The 22,215-nt window shown below is 45.2% G+C and overlaps 1 protein-coding gene across 1 annotated transcript in view; it reads right to left on the bottom strand.

Annotated features, from left to right (window-relative positions):
• Positions 1–210: 210 nt before the first annotated feature.
• The window catches only part of LOC120993678 (acetylserotonin O-methyltransferase-like), a 350,706-nt gene continuing 328,701 nt past the window's right edge, over positions 211–22,215 (bottom strand). The window contains exons 8-11 of the mRNA XM_040422157.1: positions 21,942–21,945; positions 3,402–3,495; positions 3,307–3,313; positions 211–317 (exon numbers count right to left, since the gene is read on the bottom strand). Of these exons, the coding sequence (XP_040278091.1) occupies positions 211–317; positions 3,307–3,313; positions 3,402–3,495; positions 21,942–21,945 (212 nt within the window). The remainder of the gene's footprint in view (positions 318–3,306; positions 3,314–3,401; positions 3,496–21,941; positions 21,946–22,215) is intronic.

A 22,215-nucleotide genomic window follows, 5' to 3' on the forward strand; every position in this document is an offset into this window, starting at 1 on the left:
TTGCAGTTTTTGCAATTATACTGGTATTATCTGGGACGGATACACATCCAGATAGGGGTGGGAGGGGGTCTTGTTTTTTTTTTTTTTTATTAGATTGGATGGAGAGTGTCTGTGAGCAGCAATTCTCAATAGGGTTTATTTAGGTCTGGACTTTTACTGGGACATTCTAATGAATAAATATGTATACCATTGTAGCTCTGGCAGTTCGGGTCATTTTCCTTCAAGTCTTTTTGCAGCCTCTACCAGGTTTTCCTCCAGGATTGCCTTGTATTTAGCTCCACCCATCTTCCCATCTACTCTGACCAACTTCAATGTCCCTGCTGAAGAAAAGGATCTGCATAGCATGATGCTCCCACTACCGTGTTTCAAAGTGGGGATGGTGTGTTCAGGGTGATGTGCAGTGTTAGTTTTTCACCACACATAGTGTTTTGAATTTAGGCCAAAAAGTTCAACCAAGGTGCTCTGACCAGAGCACCTTGTTCCACATGTTTGCTGCGTCCTCTACATGGTTTGGTGCAAACTGCAAACTGGACTTATTATGGCTCGCTTTCAAAAAAGACTTTTTTTGAGCATCATCCATAAAGGCCATATTTGTCAAGTACATGAATAATCGTTGTCCTATGAAAAAATTCTCCCACCTAAACTGTGAATATCTACATAGTGACTAGAGATAAGCAAATTAAAAAAAAAATTATTTGCCGGTTCGCCAAATTTTTTGAAAAAATTTGCTTTGCGGCAAATTACGTTAAAAATGGCCATTTCCTGGCTACAGAGAGCCTTTCTAGTGGTGTAGAACACTGTGCCCTGCAGTAACACGCATAGGGAGTCTGCTTTGGTAGTGAAATAATACTGAGAGTCCGTATGACATACAGATAACAGGCGTCGCACTTAGAATCACTGCATACTTCACTTATCTGGGCAGTCACGGTGCCAAAAATGACCAAATAACTCAAGTATCAACTCAGCCTTACAGGTCGATGTTAGCGTCAAGAAAAAGTGCAGTCCTTTACACCCTCGTCAGCTGATTCCACATAGACGTCTATAGAACCTGTTTTATAAAAATGCTTATACAAGTAGAGCCCCCCTGACAGAGTGGAGAGGGTGTCAGCAGTAAGTTTGTGTCAACGCCACTGATTATTTTTCCCTTCCTCTGATCCGTCAGAACAATAACCCCCAAAAAACGGATTCTGTCTGTGGAGCATACGCCTTCACTTGGTCAGCATTATCTCAATAATCCATCAGTAATGCTAATGCCAAAAAAAAACCACAGGATTGGATCTAAAATAGAGATGACACGTGAATGGAATATTTGCATGTCTTCTGTGTTTTGTACCCACTCCTGTTTTTGGCTACCAAATTATAAGCCAATTCTGATGGGACCATACAGGCCTTATAGCTGTTGCACAGACAGGATCCGTTGTGCGTCTTATTTTCCCTTCCTTCTGACAGATCAGAAGAAAGGTCAAATAAATGATAATGTCAGCCAGGCCGAAAGGTAAAATAGTGGACCAGTCATGAAGTGGGGAAGATGGGAACAGCATGAGAAGTTCACAGAGTGGACTTATGACATATTGATGAGGTGGAAGCAGCATGAGGAGACCACAGAGTGGCCCAATTACAGTGGAGTGTGGAGGTGGCGGCAACAGCAGAAGCATCAGGAGGATACCCCAGAGTGGCAAGGTGACATAGTGTGAAGATGACAGCAGCAGCATCAGGAGACCACAGAGTGGCAAGGTGGCATAGTGTGGAGATGGAAGCAGCAGCATCAGGATACCACAGAGTGGCAAAGTGACATAATGTGGATATGGCAGCAGCAGTAGCAGCAGGAGGATACCACAGAGTGTCAAGGTGACATAATGTGGATATAGCAGCAGCAGGAGGATAACACAGAGTGGCAAGGTGACATAATGTGGAGATGGCAGCAGAAGCATCAGGAGACCACAGAGGGGCAAGATGACATAGTGTGGAGATGGCAGTAGCAGCTATATCAGAAGACCACAAAGTGACCCGGTGACAGTGGCGTCGGGTGGCAATACCAGTACCCGCTGACCAAGGTGGCTAAAAGAAGGAGCACTAGGCATAAGATGTGTGGCATAAGGCAGATGGCAGCATCAGAGTAGTAGCTGAGGCAGATAGTCAGAAGAAACCGGTCTCTTTTTATCAAAGTGTTGGGTGTTGGTGTGGCACCATGGATGATCTAGTCTGATGCATCAGGAGTTGGTGGTTGGAAATCCTGGCTGATCTAGGCCTGATTCATGTTGACAAAGGTCATTCTCTCCACATTTTGGGTGTACAGGCGAGTTCTCCTTGGGGTAACTATGGCCCCTGCAGCACTAAACACCGGCTCTGATGCCACACTACTGGCCGGGCAGGACAGCTTTTCCAGGGCAAACTCTGCTAGTTGCGGCCATAAATCCAGTTTGGCTACCCAGTAGTCCAGCGGATCTTCAATTTGGGGTGGCAGGGTGCTGTCCAAGTATGCCATCACCTGCTGGTTCAGGTCCTGCTCCAGGTCTACCTGCTCCTGCTGGTGAGTAGTTTCTTGACTATGCGGGTAAATAAAGCTACTCATCAGCGACTGTAGACTCAGTCTGCTGCTGATGGGGCTGGTACTGCTCCTGCCACCCCACCCCTCTCCAGCAGCAATGGCAGTGGAACGTGAGTGCAGAGAGCCCCCCTGTCAGACCTGCAAGAGGATGGACAATGGTGCAGATTGGCAGCGGCCAACTGACTACATAGGATGTCTCTGTAGTTGTTCAGTTTGTCCTCCCTCTCGGTGGGTGTAAAATAGGCCCCCATTCTGGACTGGTAGCGAGGGTCCAACAAGTTGGAGAGCCATAAGTCATCCCTCTGTCGAATGGTGACAATTCGGCTGTCACTACACAAGCAAGTGAGCATGCATCGGGCAGTGGGCCATTTGTGCAAGTAACTCAGAGGGACTCCCTGCCTTCATCTTTACTGCATACTGCTGTAAGGGTCAGCCCCCTAGAATGACCAAGTTACATTGAATTGCTAGTGATAATGTTTTACACAGACTGTGATGTCTTCTTTCAGCCACAAGAGGCCATTGTGTCTTTGAGTAAGAAAGAAAGTTTTCATGTCTTCCTGGCTGGTGGTGAGCTGATGGTCTGGCTGCAGTTGGACAGAGCCACAGAGACTAAAAAGTGATTCTGAAAAGAGTGATATCATCCAATTGAGAGACTTGTGACAGGTCACGGGGCCTGGCTAACGTGCTATATGTTAGCGGGACCGTGGTAGAGGACAGGGGGACTCCTGGCAGAGCTAAACTGATATGGATTCCTGTACCTGCAATCTAGAGAGAGAGAGAGAGAGGAAAAGACAACGCGCTGGGACAAGCAAGCAACTGTATCAGGAGCCAGACGACACCTGCCCCCACATACCTGACCAAGACAAGCAGCTACCTCTTGGAAGAATGTGACATGACTGATCTCTGCCCAGCAACCTAAAAAACTGTGAGTGTGCACCGGTGCTAACCTGCGATAGGGCATAGAGCAGGAATCTTTAGTCAGAGCGTTGTAGACACGTGCTTTGAGTAGCAGGGTTCCGACAGGAAAATATCACTGCTGTGACCTGCCAGGACCTGTGTGGCGTCCCATGTGGTTTACTGCGCGGTCATGTGACTTGTGATTCCAGGCGGGGATTTCAAATCTCTTTAGATGCAGGAGGTTTGCTTCGTAGTTGCTTTACTTCCAAATAAAGAAATATGTAGTTGTAAGCGTTTCTTTCTTGGTGGTCCCTCACTGTTATTACCATACGCGTTTTGGGGTAAAAGGACCCCATCTTCAGTGGTGTTAACAGTGTTGGTCAAATGTCCTTTTTTATACATTATCCTTAATTGGAGCATTGCATGTTGGGACAGTGAGGGATTCGGAAGACATGGATGTGGATTTCAGTTTCCTTTCTGGGATATATAATCTGGATAGGTATTCCTACTAATTGGTCATTTTAAAGCAGCTGGGACACAGTGCCATATATACGAATTATAAAAACAATAATAAACGCATATGCGATTTCTTCACATCTTCGATGCGTTTTTTTCTTTTTTTCAATAAAACGATTATATTAATATCTAAAATATCCATATATGGTACAGAACATATAAATAAAGTATAAAAACATATGTAATTAGGTCAATGTATATCCCAATTATGAATAAACTAAAAGATAGACCAAAAAATCGAAGAAACGCATATGCAGTTTCTTCGCGTTTTCGGTGCGTTTTTTCTAAAATATATTATAACTGTTAAAATCGGAGACTGGAGATTATATACTGGGGTCTGGATTGCATGTCCGTCCTCATACGATGTGATGTACAGTACAGACCAAAAGTTGGGACACACCTTCTCATTCAAAGAGTTTTCTTTATTTTCATGACTATGAAGGCATCAAAACTATGAATTAACACATGTGGAATTATATACATAACAAACAAGTGTGAAACAACTGAAAATATGTCATATTCTAGGTTCTTCAAAGTAGCCACCTTTTGCTTTGATTACTGCTTTGCACACTCTTGGCATTCTCTTGATGAGCTTCAAGAGGTAATCCCCTGAAATGGTTTTCCAACAGTCTTGAAGGAGTTCCCAGAGATGCTTAGCACTTGTTGGCCCTTTTGCCTTCACTCTGCGGTCCAGCTCACCCCAAACCATTTCGATTGGGTTCAGGTCCAGTGACTGTGGAGGCCAGGTCATCTGGCGCAGCACCCCATCACTCTCCTTCATGGTCAAATAGCCCTTACTTTCAAAGTTTTCCCAATTTTTCAGCTGACTGACTGACCTTCATTTCTCAAAGTAATGATGGCCACTCTTTTTTCTTTACTTAGCTGCTTTTTTCTTGCCATAATACAAATTCTAACAGTCTATTCAGTAGGACTATCAGCTGTGTATCCACCTGACTTCTCCTCAACGCCACTGATGGTCCCAACCCCATTTATAAGGCAAGAAATCACACTTATTAAACCTGACAGGGCACACCTGTGAAGTGAAAACCATTTCAGGGGACTACCTCTTGAAGCTCATCAAGAGAATGCCAAGAGTGTGCAAAGCAGTAATCAAAGCAAAAGGTGGCTACTTTGAAGAACCTAGAATATGACATATTTTCTGTTGTTTCACACTTGTTTGTTATGTATATAATTCCAAATGTGTTAATTCATAGTTTTGATGCCTTCAGTGTGAATCTACAATTTTCATAGTCATTAAAATAAAGAAAACTCTTTGAATGAGAAGGTGTGTACAAACTTTTGGTCTGTACTGTACATAATGAATGTAGAAATAAGTGACCCCATTTTGGAAAGAAGAAACCCCAAGGTATTTTGTGAGGGGCATGGCGAGTGTAAAATTTTATTTTTTGTCACAAGTTAGTGGAATATGTGACTTTGTAAGAAAAAAAAAACATTTTCCGCTAACTTGTGCCAAAAAATATTCTAAGAACTCGCCATGCCCCTCACGGAATACCTTGGGGTATCTTCTTTCCAAAATGGGGTCACTTGTGGGGTATTTATACTGCCCTGGCATTTTAGGGGCCCTAAAGCGTGAGAAGTAGTTTGGAATCCAAATGCGTAAAAAATGCCCTGTGAAATCGGAAAGATACTCATTGGAATTTGGGCCCATTTGCGCACCTAGGCTGCAAAAAAGTGTCACACATATGGTATCACCGTACTCAGGAGAGGTAGGGCAATGCGTTTTGGGGTGTATTTTTACATATACCCATGCTGGGTGAGAGAAATATCTCTGTAAAATGACAACTTTGTATAAAGAAATGGGAAAAGTTGTCTTTTACAGAGATATTTCTCTCACCCAGCATGTGTATATGTTAAAATACACCCCAAAACACATTGCCCAACTTCTCTTGAGTACGGCGATACCACATGTGTGACACTTTTCTGCAGCCTAGGTGCGCAAAGGGGCCCAAATGCCAATGAGTTTCTTTACGATTTCACATGGCATTTTTTAAGCATTTGGATTCCAAACTACTTCTCACGCTTTAGGTCCCCTAAAATGCCTGGGCAGTATAAATACCCCACAAGTGACCCCATTTTGGAAAGAAGACACCCCAAGGTATTTCGTGAGGGGCATGGCGAGTTCATGTAAAATTTTATTTTTTGTCACAAGTTAGTGGAATATGAGACTTTGTAAGAAAAAATAAATAAATAAATCATTTTCCGCTAACTTGTGACAAAAAATAAAAATTTGAACTCACTCACTATGCCCATCAGCGAATACCTTAGGGTGTCTACTTTCCGAAATGGGATCATTTGTGGGGTGTTTCTACTGTCTGGGCATTGTAGAACCTCAGGAATCATGACAGGTGCTCAGAAAGTCAGAGCTGCTTCAAAATGCGGAAATTCACATTTTTGTACCATAGTTTGTAAACGCTATAACTTTTGCGCAAACCAATAAATTTACACTTATTGCATTTTTTTTAATCAATGACATGTAGAACAATAAATTTAGAGAAAAATTTATATAGAAATGTAGTTTTATTTGAAAAATTTTACAACAGAAAGTTAAAAATGACATTTTTTTGCAAAAATTTCGGTCAATTTGGATTAATATAAAAAAAAGTAAAAATGTCAGCAGCAATGAAATACCATCAAATGAAAGCTCTATTAGTGTGCAGAAAAGGAGGTCAAATTCATTTGGGTGGTAAGTTGTATGACCGAGCAATAAACCGTGAAAATAGTGTAGTGCAGAATTGTAAAAAGTGGTCTGGTCATTAAGGGGGTTTAAGCTAGGGGAGCTGAGGTGGTTAAAAACAAGTTTTAAAAATGCAAATATTTTTCTGGCTTTGAAAAAACACAAATTTTTGGCAATATCCAACATCTGGTGCCTTTTCAGGATTATTCAGTGTGCAATTTAAGCTAGAAATACAACCATAATTTTCTGGGTTTTTAAAAACAGCCTTTTTTTGCAAAATACACAATTTTACAGCCCATGCAGCATCAGCATGTGTGAAATTCAAGGGTTTTATACTGCTGTCATAGTCAGTTATTAAACAAACACCCATTTTGGGCCAAAAACTTAATTTTGCAGCCTTTGCTGCATATGTCATTGTGAGATACACCCTTTAGATACTGTGGTTCTATTCAGATATTTGCAAAACAGCCATTTTGTGCAAAAAATATTTAATTCCGGACTAGTCTGGATCAGGGCGTGTGAGATACACCCTTTAGATACTGTGGTTCTAACTGATTGATGTATTGCTCCTTATGGCAGTCAATTAATCTGTCAGTTGTTGTTCCCTACGCCGTAATTCCATCAGTTAAAGGAGGCTAATTTACAGCTTAAGACACTCTTATATAAAAAAGTACAACACAAGCTCCTATTCCAAGGCCAGAATCACTTTTGCTAATCTGGTAAAACGGGCAGGTTTTTGGCTCGTTTGGTGGCCAACCAGAGAGAGGCTACCAGTATATGAGAAATTAGGAATCCACAAGGAACTGGGGTGAGATCCGCAGAGGAGATTAGGGAGGAATTTGTGAAATATTATTCTACCCTCTATAAATCTGAGTCTATGCTTAGCCGTATTGATATGGATCAATATCTTCAACAATTGGAGCTCCCCCAGTTATCTGTCCAAGATAGAGAGATGTTGGACTCCCCCATCCTTTTGGAGGAACTCCAAGCGACTCTTCCCTCCCTAAAATATAATTCATCCCCCGGCCCAGATGGATTGCCGTTTGAATTGTATAGGTACCATGCCAAATCACTCCTGCCGATCCTACTTCTAGTTTTTAATGAATCCTGTGCATCCGGCTCTTTACCTCCATCATTTAGAGAGGCAGTGATTATCCTGGTCTTAAAAAAGGAGAAGGATCCATGCGATATGGGGTCATATAGACCTATATAGCTCCTAAATACGGACTATAATATTTTTGCAAAAATTTTGGCTAATCGCCTGAAGAGGGTTATAGCTTGTCTGGTACACCCCGACCAGACGGGATTCATCCTGGGCCGCCAAATACAGATGAGTCTATATAGGGTCTATCTGAATTTGTCTGTTGGGGGTAGGGATGAGCGAACCCGAACTGTATAGTTCGGGTTCGTACCGAATTTTGGGGTGTCCGTGACACGGACCCAAACCCGAACATTTTCGTAAAAGTTCGGGTTCGGTGTTCGGCGCTTTCTTGGCGCTTTTTGAAAGGCTGAAAAGCAGCCAATCAACAAGCGTCATACTACTTGCCCCAAGAGGCCATCACAGCCTTGCCTACTATTGGCATGGCTGTGATTGGCCAGTGCAGCATGTGACCCAGCCTCTATATAAGCTTGGGTCACGTAGCGCTGCACGTCACTCTGCTGATACAAGCGTAGGGAGAGGTTGCAGCTGAGACGTTAGGGCGAGATTAGGCAGATTAACTCCTCCAAAAGACTTCATTCAGTGATCGATCTCCAGCTGTGGATCATTGAAGTGCTGATATTCAATTGCTCACTTTTTTTAGGCTGCCCAGAGCGTTTTTATATCACTTTTTTCTGGGGTGATCGGCGGCCATTTTGTGGCTTGTGGTGCGCCAGCACAAGCTACCACCAAGTGCATTTAACCATCAATAGTGTGGTTATTTTTTGCTATATCCTACATCAGGTGCAGGCTGAGCCTGTGTCCCCCTAATGCATTTAACCATCAATAGTGTGGTTATTTTTTGGTCATATACTACATCAGGTGCAGGCTGAGCCTGTGTCACCCAAGAGCATTTAACCATCAATAGTGTGGTTATTTTTTGGCCATATACTACATCAGGGGCAAGTTGAGCCTGTCACCCAGCGCCTAAAAAATAGGCCTGACATTTATATTCCTCCAAATCAGTACTGTTTTAGCTGGTCAAGTTATTTTTAGTGACCGTAAAAGCACAGTTTTTGTTCTGGGTTGAAAAACTATTCCCAAATTTGCCATTCTCAAAATTAGTAGATTCTGCTATATCAGTCCTACTTTAAATCTATCCATAAAAGGGTATATTAGATTCAAGGTGCTGATAGGGTCATTCTGAAAAACTTAACACACACGCTACAGTGCAGATACAAGTCTAATTCTGTGATTAAACGTATACCTGTCACACAGCGCCTAAAAAATAGGCCTGACATTTATATTTCTCCAAATCAGTACTGTTTTAGCTGGTCAAGTTATTTTTAGTGACCGTAAAAGCACAGTTTTTGTTCTGGGTTGAAAAACAATTCCCAAATTTGCCATTCTCAAAATTAGTAGTTTCTGCTATATCAGGCCTACTTTAAATCTATCCATAAAAGGGTATATTAGATTCAAGGTGCTGATAGGGTCATTCTGAAAAACTTAACACACACGCTACAGTGCAGATACAAGTCTAATTCTGTGATTAAACGTATACCTGTCACACAGCGCCTAAAAAATAGGCCTCACATTTATATTCCTCCAAATCAGTACTGTTTTAGCTGGTCAAGTTATTTTTAGTGACCGTAAAAGCACAGTTTTTGTTCTGGGTTGAAAAACAATTCCCAAATTTGCCATTCTCAAAATTAGTAGTTTCTGCTATATCAGGCCTACTTTAAATCTATCCCTAAAAGGGTATATTAGATTCAAGGTGCTGATAGGGTCATTCTGAAAAACTTAACACACACGCTACAGTGCAGATACAAGTCTAATTCTGTGATTAAATGTATACCTGTCACACAGCGCCTAAAAAATAGGCCTGCCATTTATATTCCTCCAAATCAGTACTGTTTTAGCTGGTCAAATTATTTTTAGTGACCGTAAAAGCACAGTTTTTGTTCTGGGTTGAAAAACAATTCCCAAATTTGCCATTCTCAAAATTAGTAGTTTCTGCTATATCAGGCCTACTTTAAATCTATCCTATAAAGGGTATATTAGATTCAAGGTGCTGATGGGGTCATTCTGAAAAACTTAACACACACGCTACAGTGCAGATACAAGTCTAATTCTGTGATTAAACGTATACCTGTCACACAGCGCCTAAAAAATAGGCCTCACATTTATATTCAGCTAAATCTGTCATTACTGGTGTTCCTGCATTAGTGTAATACGGTACCTAAATAGATAGCCAGACAGTGTTAGGTGTCTGTAAAAAAAGGCCTGAATTATAATTCAATACATTGGCCCGAATAATATTTTTCTTATTGTGGTGAACGGTAACAATGAGGAAAACATCTAGTAAGGGACGCAGACGCGGACGTGGACATGGTCGTGGTGGTGTTAGTGGACCCTCTGGTGCTGCCACAGCCACACGTCCTAGTGTACCAACTACCTCAGGTCCCAGTAGCCGCCAGAATTTACAGGGATATTTGGTGGGGCCCAATGCCGTTCTACGGATGGTAAGGCCTGAGCAGGTACAGGCATTAGTCAATTGGGTGGCCGACAGTGCATACAGCACGTTCACATTATCTCCCACCCAGTCTTTTGCAGAAAGCGCACAGATGGCGCATGAAAACCAAGCCCATCAGTCTGTCACATCACCCCCATGCATATCAGGGAAACTGTCTGAGCCTCAAGTTATGCAGCAGTCTCTTATGCTGTTTGAAGACTCTGCTGCCAGGGTTTCCCAAGGGCATCCACCTAGCCCTTCCCCAGGGGTGGAAGAGATAGAATGCACTAATGCACAACCACTTATGTTTCCTGATGATGAGGACATGGGAATACCACCTCAGCACGTCTCTGATGATGACGAAACACAGGTGCCAACTGCTGCGTCTTTCTGCAGTGTGCGGACTGAACAGGAGGTCAGGGATCAAGACTGGGTGGAAGACGATGCAGGGGATGATGAGGTCCTAGACCCCACATGGAATGAAGGTCGTGCCACTGACTTTCACAGTTCGGAGGAAGAGGCAGTGGTGAGACCGAGCCAACAGCGTAGCAAAAGACAAAGAGGGAGCAGTGGGCAAAATCAGAACACCCGCCGCCAAGAGACTCCGCCTGCTACTGACCACCGCCATCTGGGACCGAGCACCCCAAAGGCAGCTTCAAGGAGTTCCCTGGCATGGCACTTCTTCAAACAATGTGCTGACGACAAGACCCGAGTGGTTTGCACGCTGTGCCATCAGAGCCTGAAGCGAGGCATTAACGTTCTGAACCTTAGCACAACCTGCATGACCAGGCACCTGCATGCAAAGCATGAACTGCAGTGGAGTAAACACCTTAAAAACAAGGAAGTCACTCAGGCTCTCACTGCTACCTTTTCTGCTGCTGCCGCCTCGGCCTCTTCTGCTGCTGCCGCCGCCTCGGCCTCTTTCTCCACCTCTGGAGGGACGTTGGCACTTGCCGCCCAGCAAACATGGGATGTATCACCAACACCACCACCTGCGTCACCAAGCATCTCAACCATGTCACACGGCAGCGTTCAGCTCTCCATCTCACAAACATTTGAGAGAAAGCGTAAATTCCCACCTAGCCACCCTCGATCCCTGGCCCTCAATGCCAGCATTTCTAAACTACTGGCCTATAAAATGCTTTCATTTAGGCTGGTGGAGACAGACAGCTTCAAACAGCTCATGTCGCTTGCTGTCCCACAGTATGTTGTTCCCAGCTGCCACTTCTTCTCCAAGAGAGCCGTGCCTTCCCTGCACAACCAAGTATCCGATAAAATCAAGTGTGCACTGCGCAACGCCATCTGTGGCAAGGTCCACCTAACCACAGATACGTGGACCAGTAAGCACGGCCAGGGACGCTATATCTCCCTAACTGCACACTGGGTAAATGTAGTGGCGGCTGGGCCCCAGGCGGAGAGCTGTTTGGCGCACGTCCTTCCGCCGCCAAGGATCGCAGGGCAACATTCTTTGCCTCCTGTCTCCTCCTCCTCCTACTCAGCTTCCTCCTCCTCTTCTTCCACCTGCTCATCCAGTCAGTCACACACCTTCATCACCAACTTCAGCACAGCCCGGGGTAAACGTCAGCAGGCCGTTCTGAAACTCATATGTTTGGGGGACAGGCCCCACACCGCACAGGAGTTGTGGCGGGGTATAGAACAACAGACCGACGAGTGGTAGCTGCCGGTGAGCCTCAAGCCCGGCCTGGTGGTGTGCGATAATGGGCGAAATCTCGTTGCAGCTCTGGGACTAGCCGGTTTGACGCACATCCCTTGCCTGGCGCATGTGCTGAATTTGGTGGTGCAGAAGTTCATTCGCAACTACCCCGACATGTCAGAGCTGCTGCATAAAGTGTGGGCTGTCTGTTCACGCTTCCGGCGTTCACACCCTGCCGCTGCTCGCCTGTCTGCGCTACAGCGTAACTTCGGCTTTCCTGCTCACCGCCTCATATGCAACGTGCCCACCAGGTGGAACTCCACCTTGCACATGCTGGACAGACTGTGCGAGCAGCAGCAGGCCATAGTGGAGTTTCAGCTGCAGCACGCACGGGTCAGTCAGCACCACTTCACCATCAATGACTGGGCCTCCATGCGAGACCTGTGTGCCCTGTTGTGCTGTTTCGAGTACTCCACCAACATGGCCAGTGGCGATGACGCCGTTATCAGCGTTACAATACCACTTCTATGTCTCCTTGAGAAAACACTTAGGGCGATGATGGAAGAGGAGGTGGCCCAGGAGGAAGAGGAGGAAGAGGGGTCATTTTTAGCACTTTCAGGCCAGTCTCTTCGAAGTGGCTCAGAGGGAGGTTTTTTGCAACAGCAGAGGCCAGTTACAAATGTGGCCAGACAGGGCCCACTACTGGAGGACGAGGAGGACGAGGATGAGGAGGAGGTGGAGGAGGATGAGGATGAAGCATGTTCACAGCGGGGTGGCACCCAAAGCAGCTCGGGGCCATCACTGGTGCGTGGCTGGGGGGAAACACAGGACGATGACGATACGCCTCCCACAGAGGACAGCTTGTCCTTACCTCTGGGCAGCCTGGCACACATGAGCGACTACATGCTGCAGTGCCTGCGCAACGACAGCAGAGTTGCCCACATTTTAACGTGTGCGGACTACTGGGTTGCCACCCTGCTGGATCCCCGGTACAAAGACAATGTGCCCACCTTACTTCCTACACTGGAGCGTGATAGGAAGATGCGCGAGTACAAGCGCACGTTGGTAGACGCGCTACTGAGAGCATTCCCAAATGTCACAGGGGAACCAGTGGAAGCCCAAGGCGAAGGCAGAGGAGGAGCAAGAGGTCGCCAACGCAGCTGTGTCACGGCCAGCTCCTCTGAGGGCAGGGTTAGCATAGCAGAGATGCGGAAAAGTTTTGTCACCACGCCACAGCTAACTGCACCACCACCTGATACAAAACGTGTTAGCAGGAGGCAACATTTCATTAACATGGTGGAACAGTACCTGTGCACACCCCTCCACGTACTGACTGATGGTTCGGCCCCATTCAACTTCTGGGTCTCCAAATTGTCCACGTGGCCAGAGCTAGCCTTTTATGCCTTGGAGGTGCTGGCCTGCCCGGCGGCCAGCATTTTGTCTGAACGTGTATTCAGCACGGCAGGGGGCGTCATTACAGACAAACGCAGCCGCCTGTCTACAGCCAATGTGGACAAGCTGACGTTCATAAAAATGAAGCAGGAATGGATCCCATAGGACCTGTCCATCCCTTGTGCAGATTAGACATTAACTACCTCCCCTTAACAATATATTATTGTACTCCAGGGCACTTCCTCATTCAATCCTATTTTTATTTTCATTTTACCATTATATTGCGGGGCAACCCAAACTTGAATGAACCTCTCCTCTGTCTGGGTGCCGGGGCCTAAATATGTGACAGTGGTCTGTTCCAGTGGTGGGTGACGTGAAGCCTGATTCTCTGCTATGACATGAAGACTGATTCTGTGCTGACATGAAGCCAGATTCTCTGTTACGGGACCTCTCTCCTCTGTCTGGGTGCCGGGGCCTAAATATGTGACAGTGGCCTGTTCCAGTGGTGGGTGACGTGAAGCCTGATTCTCTGCTATGACATGAAGACTGATTCTGTGCTGACATGAAGCCAGATTCTCTGTTACGGGACCTCTCTCCTCTGCCTGGGTGCCGGGGCCTAAATATGTGACAGTGGCCTGTTCCAGTGGTGGGTGACGTGAAGCCTGATTCTCTGCTATGACATGAAGACTGATTCTGTGCTGACATGAAGCCAGATTCTCTGTTACGGGACCTCTCTCCTCTGTCTGGGTGCCGTGGCCTAAATATGTGACAGTGACCTGTTCCAGTGGTGGGTGACGTGAAGCCTGATTCTCTGCTATGACATGAAGACTGATTCTGTGCTGACATGAAGCCAGATTCTCTGTTACGGGACCTCTCTCCTCTGTTTGGGTGCCGGGGCCTAAATATGTGACAGTGGCCTGTTCCAGTGGTGGGTAACGTGAAGCCTGATTCTCTGATATGACATGAAGACTGATTCTCTGCTGACATGAAGCCAGATTCTCTGCTATGGCATGAAGAGACTGATTCTCTGCTGACGTGAAGCCAGATTCTCTACTATGGGACCTCTGTCCAATTGATATTGGTTAATTTTTTATTTTTTTTTAAATTTATTTCCCTATCCACATTTGTTTGCAGGGGATTTACCTACATGTTGCTGCCTTTTTGCAGCCCTCTAGCTCTTTCCTGGGCTGTTTTACAGGCTTTTTAGTGCCGAAAAGTTTGGGTCCCCATTGACTTCAATGGGGTTCGGGACGAAGTTCGGGTCTGGTTCGGATCCCGAACCCGAACATTTCTGGGAAGTTCGGCCGAACTTCTCGAACCCGAACATCCAGGTGTTCGCTCAACTCTAGTTGGGGGCAGTATAGACCACTCTATCCTGTCCTTTGATGCCGCAAAGGCGTTTGACAGGATGGAGTGGCCTTTTTTGTGGGCTACAATGTCTCACTTTGGCCTTGGGAATCTATTTCTGGAAATGACCCAAATGCTATATGAACAGCCGGTTGCATGTATCAATATCAACGGTATTAGTTCTTCCCCTGTTATGATGCGGAGAGGGATGAGACAGGGTTGTCCCCTGTCTCCCCTCCTCTTCGCTCTTTTTATTGAACCGTTGGCTTGTCGGATCAGTTTAGATAATTGTATAGATGGCTTCGGGGTGGCGGGAGTGAGTGATAAAATAAGCCTATATGCAGATGAAGTGATTCTGTTCCTGGATCAGGGTTGGAAAAATCTCACGTATGTGATAGAGGTAATAGAAGACTATGGTAAACTATCAGGCTATATGATCAACTGGACAAAGTCATCGCTCCTCCCGCTGAACCGGAAAGCTGTAGATGAAGGGAAGCGAGTCCGCGTTTTGGTCCCTAATGATACCTTGGATTATTTGGGGGTTAAGATTGGGGTTCCTATAAATAGGTTTTATGATCTTAATTTGGCCCCAGTTCTGAATATAGTTAGGACCAAAATTAGTGCTTGGCGGAAATTGATACTGGCACAGACAGATCGAATAGCACTGATTAAGATGATTATTTTACCTATAGTCTTGTTCCCGATGTGTGCTTCTCCCATTTGGATCGATGATATCTTCTTTCATAGATTGGAGACTTTGATTAACGATCTAATTTGGGGAAGGAAGAGGGTGCGTATAAAGCAGAGATATTTATGGTTGTCGGAGGCAGATGGTGGGCTGTCACTACCTTTTTTTCAAGGTTATTATTTATGTGCACAGATTCAGCGTTGTTGTTATTGGAAAGAGAGCTTACTTTCACGGTATTTGACTAAAGTTATCGATAAACCAATTGAGAATATTTTTGCATGTTTGGAGACTGGGTCTATGGGAATGAGGAAGTCCTTGCTGATCCCTTGCTCACTACAGAGGGTGTGGAACAAGCTGAAGGAGATCCTTAAAGTCTCCGGTTCGTTTGCTTTCACCCCTCTGTGGGGGAACAGGGGGCTGGAGGAATTCTTCAAAATTACAGGTTTTGGTTATTGGTCACGTAATTGCATCAATAGGGTGTCTCACCTTTTTTACTTGGGTCGTTTTAAATCACTTTTGGAATTTGGTTTCACCGATAGTTCACCATTAGATTTATTTATGTATGCATGCTTGAAACATATATTTGAAGCCTCTAGGAATAGGGGTCGTATTTTTCCACGAGAGAATATATTCTTTGATTATTGTGACGCTCAGAAGTATGAGAAGGCGAAGATATCTAGATTATACGCTAAACTCCGAATGGCACTGGCAACTGTAACACCTTTTAAAAGCCCAAGTAAGTGGGAGCAAGAGTTGAATTGCTCTCCACTACAGTGGTCCACTATCTATAGGAACGTGAGAAAGGCGACAGTTTCCAGTGCTCATAGATTAATCCAATTTAAGATCCTCCATCGATTGTACTATACGCCCAAAACCCAAGGAAAATTTCCCCAAAATAAAGACCGGGATTGTTGCTGCCCTAAATGTGGATATGTTAATGCGAACTATGTCCATTTGCTTTGGAGCTGTAGTAAAATAAGAAAATATTGGGATGAGATCTTCTCTACCCTACAAAAGGAGTCTTCAATGAACTACAGGGAGTGCAGAATTATTAGGCAAGTTGTATTTTTGAGGATTAATTTTATAATTGAACAACAACCATGTTCTCAATGAACCCAAAAAACTCATTAATATCAAAGCTGAATATTTTTGGAAGTAGTTTTTAGTTTGTTTTTAGTTTTAGCTATTTTAGGGGGATATCTGTGTGTGCAGGTGACTATTACTGTGCATAATTATTAGGCAACTTAACAAAAAACAAATATATACCCATTTCAATTATTTATTTTTACCAGTGAAACCAATATAACATCTCAACATTCACAAATATACATTTCTGACATTCAAAAACAAAACAAAAACAAATCAGTGACCAATATAGCCACCTTTCTTTGCAAGGACACTCAAAAGCCTGCCATCCATGGATTCTGTCAGTGTTTTGATCTGTTCACCATCAACATTGCGTGCAGCAGCAACCACAGCCTCCCAGACACTGTTCAGAGAGGTGTACTGTTTTCCCTCCTTGTAAATCTCACATTTGATGATGGACCACAGGTTCTCAATGGGGTTCAGATCAGGTGAACAAGGAGGCCATGTCATTAGATTTTCTTCTTTTATACCCTTTCTTGCCAGCCACGCTGTGGAGTACTTGGACGCGTGTGATGGAGCATTGTCCTGCATGAAAATCATGTTTTTCTTGAAGGATGCAGACTTCTTCCTGTACCACTGCTTGAAGAAGGTGTCTTCCAGAAACTGGCAGTAGGACTGGGAGTTGAGCTTGACTCCATCCTCAACCCGAAAGGGCCCCACAAGCTCATCTTTGATGATACCAGCCCAAACCAGTACTCCACCTCCACCTTGCTGGCGTCTGAGTCGGACTGGAGCTCTCTGCCCTTTACCAATCCAGCCACGGGCCCATCCATCTGGCCCATCAAGACTCACTCTCATTTCATCAGTCCATAAAACCTTAGAAAAATCAGTCTTGAGATATTTCTTGGCCCAGTCTTGACGTTTCAGCTTGTGTGTCTTGTTCAGTGGTGGTCGTCTTTCAGCCTTTCTTACCTTGGCCATGTCTCTGAGTATTGCACACCTTGTGCTTTTGGGCACTCCAGTGATGTTGCAGCTCTGAAATATGGCCAAACTGGTGGCAAGTGGCATCTTGGCAGCTGCACGCTTGACTTTTCTCAGTTCATGGGCAGTTATTTTGCGCCTTGGTTTTTCCACACGCTTCTTGCGACCCTGTTGACTATTTTGAATGAAACGCTTGATTGTTCGATGATCACGCTTCAGAAGCTTTGCAATTTTAAGAGTGCTGCATCCCTCTGCAAGATATCTCACTATTTTTGACTTTTCTGAGCCTGTCAAGTCCTTCTTTTGACCCATTTTGCCAAAGGAAAGGAAGTTGCCTAATAATTATGCACACCTAATATAGGGTGTTGATGTCATTAGACCACACCCCTTCTCATTACAGAGATGCACATCACCTAATATGCTTAATTGGTAGTAGGCTTTCGAGCCTATACAGCTTGGAGTAAGACAACATGCATAAAGAGGATGATGTGGTCAAAATACTCATTTGCCTAATAATTCTGCACGCAGTGTATAACCCGGGGATCTTGATAGTGATCTTTGGAGATTATGGCTCAGAAATGGAAGTCCCGCCCCAGGTCAGAAGGATTTGGATGAGTGGATTGATGGTGGCTAAAGCTATATTGATCAAGTATTGGGGTTCTGTCTCCCCGCCCTCGACAAGGGAGTGGGGTTCATACCTTCAACAAATTAGAATATATGAGGATATTGAAAGGAAACGGAGAGTTGCACGCAGAACTACGTAACTATATTTAATATTGATATTATTTTATACTTGATTGAATGGAGTGGACGACAGCCAATGGGGGGGAGAGATTCTTAGATTTCCTATTATCTCAGGTGTGAACTTAGGATGTTGTGTAGAATTTGTTTATAATGATGTTTATGATTGTTATACTATATACACCGATGTGACTACTATTGGTTCATGTATTAATATTATGATTTCTAAAGTAAAAATAAAGATAAATAAAAAAAATAAAAAAAAGATACTGTGGTTCTATTCAATCATTTAAAAAACAGCAATTTTGGGCAAAAAAAATTTAATGGAGGCCTAGTCTGGATCTGTACCTGTGAGATTAGAGATGTTGCGAACATAAAATTTTCCGTTCGCGAACGGGCGAACCGGGCGAACCTCCAAAGACTTCAATAGGCAGGCGAATTTTAAAACCCACAGGGACTCTTTCTGGCCACAATAGTGATGGAAAAGTTGTTTCAAGGGGACTAACACCTGGACTGTGGCATGCCGAAGGGGGATCCATGGCAAAACTCCCATGGAAAATTACATAGTTGACGTAGAGTCTGGTTTTAATCCATAAAGGGCATAAATCACCTAACATTCCTAAATTGTTTGGAATAACGTGCTTTAAAACATCAGGTATGATGTTGTATCGATCAGGTAGTGTATGGGTTACGCCCGCTTCACAGTGACAGACCAAACTCCCCGTTTAACCCACCGCAAACAACCGCAAACAGTCCATTTGCACAACCGCAAACTCCCCATTTGCACAAGGTTGGATACCAAGCTAGCCATGTCCCGTTCCTTGTCCTCACTGATATCATTGAAGGTCTCTTCCTCCACCCAGCCACGTACAACACCAACGGTCCCCGAAAGGTGACAACAAGCCCCCAGGGACGCTTGCTGTGCAAGATCTTCCACCTCCTCAAAGCCACCTTCCTCCTCTGACTCCTCTTCTTCAGACTCCTCTCTCTGCGTTGCCTCTCTCTGCGTTATTACAGGGTGTGTTAAGTAGTAAAATTCTTATCAGTTTAATCCCTGTTACGTCCCCTATCAGGGGACGTGTATATGGCATCGATTTTAGAAGCCGGGAGATGGAAAAAGATGCTTGGTCGGTCCTCCTACTTCAAATTTGGGGCACTGCGCGTGCAATCTAATGTGCCACCAGATAGGAGTGGTGGTGTGTTATGTTGTTCTATTCTTATAAGTTTAATCCCTGTTACGTCCCCTATCAGGGGACGTGTATGGAATAGATTTTAGACAACTGCAAAGAGTTGTCAATAGTTGACACATTCATGACATAAATTTTATACCTCTATGCGTCAATCTTGGTGTAGTTATGACTGTGCTCGTGCGCACGTTTGGGAGATTGCAGGCGATGGGGGTTTTACAAACCCTATGGTCGTGCTGAGGTAGTTCAGTGACAGTTAAGTGACCCAGAAAACAATGATTCTGCAGTGTAGGCCCATTGTTGGCCTAGATGATCACAAAGAAAATTAATGTTTTTTCTATGCAAAATTATCCAGCCGATCGCTTTTGATCTGTTCACAATGAAGCAACGACCTTATCATCTGGGGTGTGCCAACATTGCCAACACACTCATAGAGGTGATCGCTTCATTGTGATACGCAAGCCCCTTCACCACAACAAGGTAACGATCACAAAGGGGAATTGACACATGTATGTGCCTTTTTTATTTGTTTTGTTTTTGCAGCCACAGTGCAGCACCAGAGGCCAGAAAAATTAGGCATGTACACATGCCTGAAAAATTAGGTATTGTTGCAGCCGGAAAAATTTATGTTTTCCAGGCAGAAAGTGTACTAAAATATTGCGGCTTGAACCCTAGTTGGTGGCGGAGAAGTCACGCAAGTCATCCGGCATGCAGAGATAAAATACAGCAGCGTGTGGACCGTTTTTAGCCCAAGCCCAAATTTTTGGAACGCCTCAGACTCCACCAGCTTGTATGGTAAAAGCTGGCGGGCTAAGAGTTCAGACAAACCAGCTGTCAGACGCCAGGCAAGGGGGTGACTTTGTGACATTGGCTTCTTACGCTCAAACATGTTCTTGACAGACACCTGACTGTGGGCAGATGAGCAGGAACTGCTCAAGGCGAGAGACGGAGTGGCGGATGGTTGAGAGGGGGCAAGGAGGACAGCAGTGGTTGACGTGGCTGAAGATGCTGGACCAGAAGGAGGATGGCGGCTTTGAGTTTGTGTGCTGCTTGTACTCATGTGTTGATCCCATAGTCGTTTGTGATGTGCGATCATGTGCCTTCGCAAAGCAGTTGTACCTAGGTGGGTGTTGGACTTCCCACGACTCAGTTTCTTTTGGCACAGGTTGCAAATGGCATCGCTGTTGTCAGAGGCAGACACACAAAAGAAATGCCACACTGCTAAGCTCTGCAATGACGGCATTCTGGTGGTGGCAACAGCATGCGTTGATTGGCGTGCTGTCTGGCTGACCTCAGGTGCCGATGCAAGTTGTATGATTGTGCCACTAGCTACTTGCGACGACCTCCACCTGCTTCCAAGTCGTCTCCTCCACCTCTCTGTCTCCCCATCTGAACTTTCCCCCTGTTCTTCTTCTCTTCTAGCGGGCACCCACGTGACATCCACGGACACATCATCATTAACAACCGCTTCACTTGTATCTGACAACTCAGCAAAGGAAGCAGCAGTGGGTACAACATCATCATCATCATCACACCGTATGTCCATGTGTGTAATGCTGCCTGACTGAGACATATCCCTGTTATCTACATCTTCTGGCAATAATGATTGCGCATCACTCATTTCTTCCAACTGATGTGTAAATAACTCCTCTGACAGATCAAGTGAAGCGGCTGTGGTGCTAGTGTTGGTGGCGGCAGGCGGGCGAGTGGTAACTTGAGAGGTGCCCGAAGCTAAGCTGGAGGAGGCTGGTGCATCAAAGTTCCGAGCGGAAGCTGTAGACGATTGGGTGTCCTGTGTTAGCCAGTCAACTATGTCCTCAGAACTTTTCGAGTACGTGGCCTCTGAACACTGGGCATTATTCTAGGGCCAAAGGGAATCACAGCACCACGACCACGACGGCCCCTGCGGGGTGGCCTTCCTTTGCCTGTAATTTTTTTTTTAGATTAGTTAAGTTGTACTATGCGTGCAAGCTACTGTGACACCAGATATGAGTGGCACTGTGCACTGGAAGAAGTTGCCAGAGTAGACGCTGTAGGCCTGAACCACTTATGCTTCAAGATGAGTACATGGGAGGACCATCGCAACACGTCTCGGATGATGACGAAACACAGGTGCCAACTGCTGGGTCGCACAGAGCCACCAGCACAGCAGAAGAGGGAGCAGGGTGCAGAAGCGGAGCGGCCGTCCCCTAGACAATACGCCTGCTACTGCCCACCGCAGCAAGGGACCGAGCACACCAAAGCCAGCTCCAAGGAGTTCCCTGGCGTGGCGGTTCTTCAGACAATGTGCTGACGACAAGACACGAGTGGTTTGCACGCTGTCCAATCGGAGCCTGAAGCGAGGCATAAATGGTCTCAACCTGAGCACAATCTGCATGACCAGGCATGCAAAGCATGAGCTGCAGTGGAGTAGACACCTCAAAGACCAAGAAAGGTCTCTGGCTCCTCTTGCTTCCTCTTCTGCTGTAGTCTCGGCCTCTTCATCCGGCCTCTTCATCCACCTCTGGAGTGACAGTGCCACCTGCCACCCCTCAAACAGAGGATCTGCCAGCAACACCACCACCTGGGTCACCAAGCATCTCCACAATGTCCCACAGAAGCGTTCAGCTCTCCATCTCCCAAACACTAATAGGAGTTTATTATAAATTACCTAATATACCAGAGTCCACAAAAAATCTACTACTAAATGAGATAGACGAGGCGGCAAATCATAATGAGGTGGTTATTATGGGGGACTTCATCTACCCAGATATAGACTGGGAAACTGAAAGCTGTACATCTCATAAAGCAAACAGGTTCTTGGCAATAACCAAAGACAATTACCTTTCCCAAC

The sequence above is a fragment of the Bufo bufo genome, chromosome 3 (genome assembly GCF_905171765.1).
Source record: "Bufo bufo chromosome 3, aBufBuf1.1, whole genome shotgun sequence".
Classification (NCBI taxonomy): domain Eukaryota; kingdom Metazoa; phylum Chordata; class Amphibia; order Anura; family Bufonidae; genus Bufo; species Bufo bufo.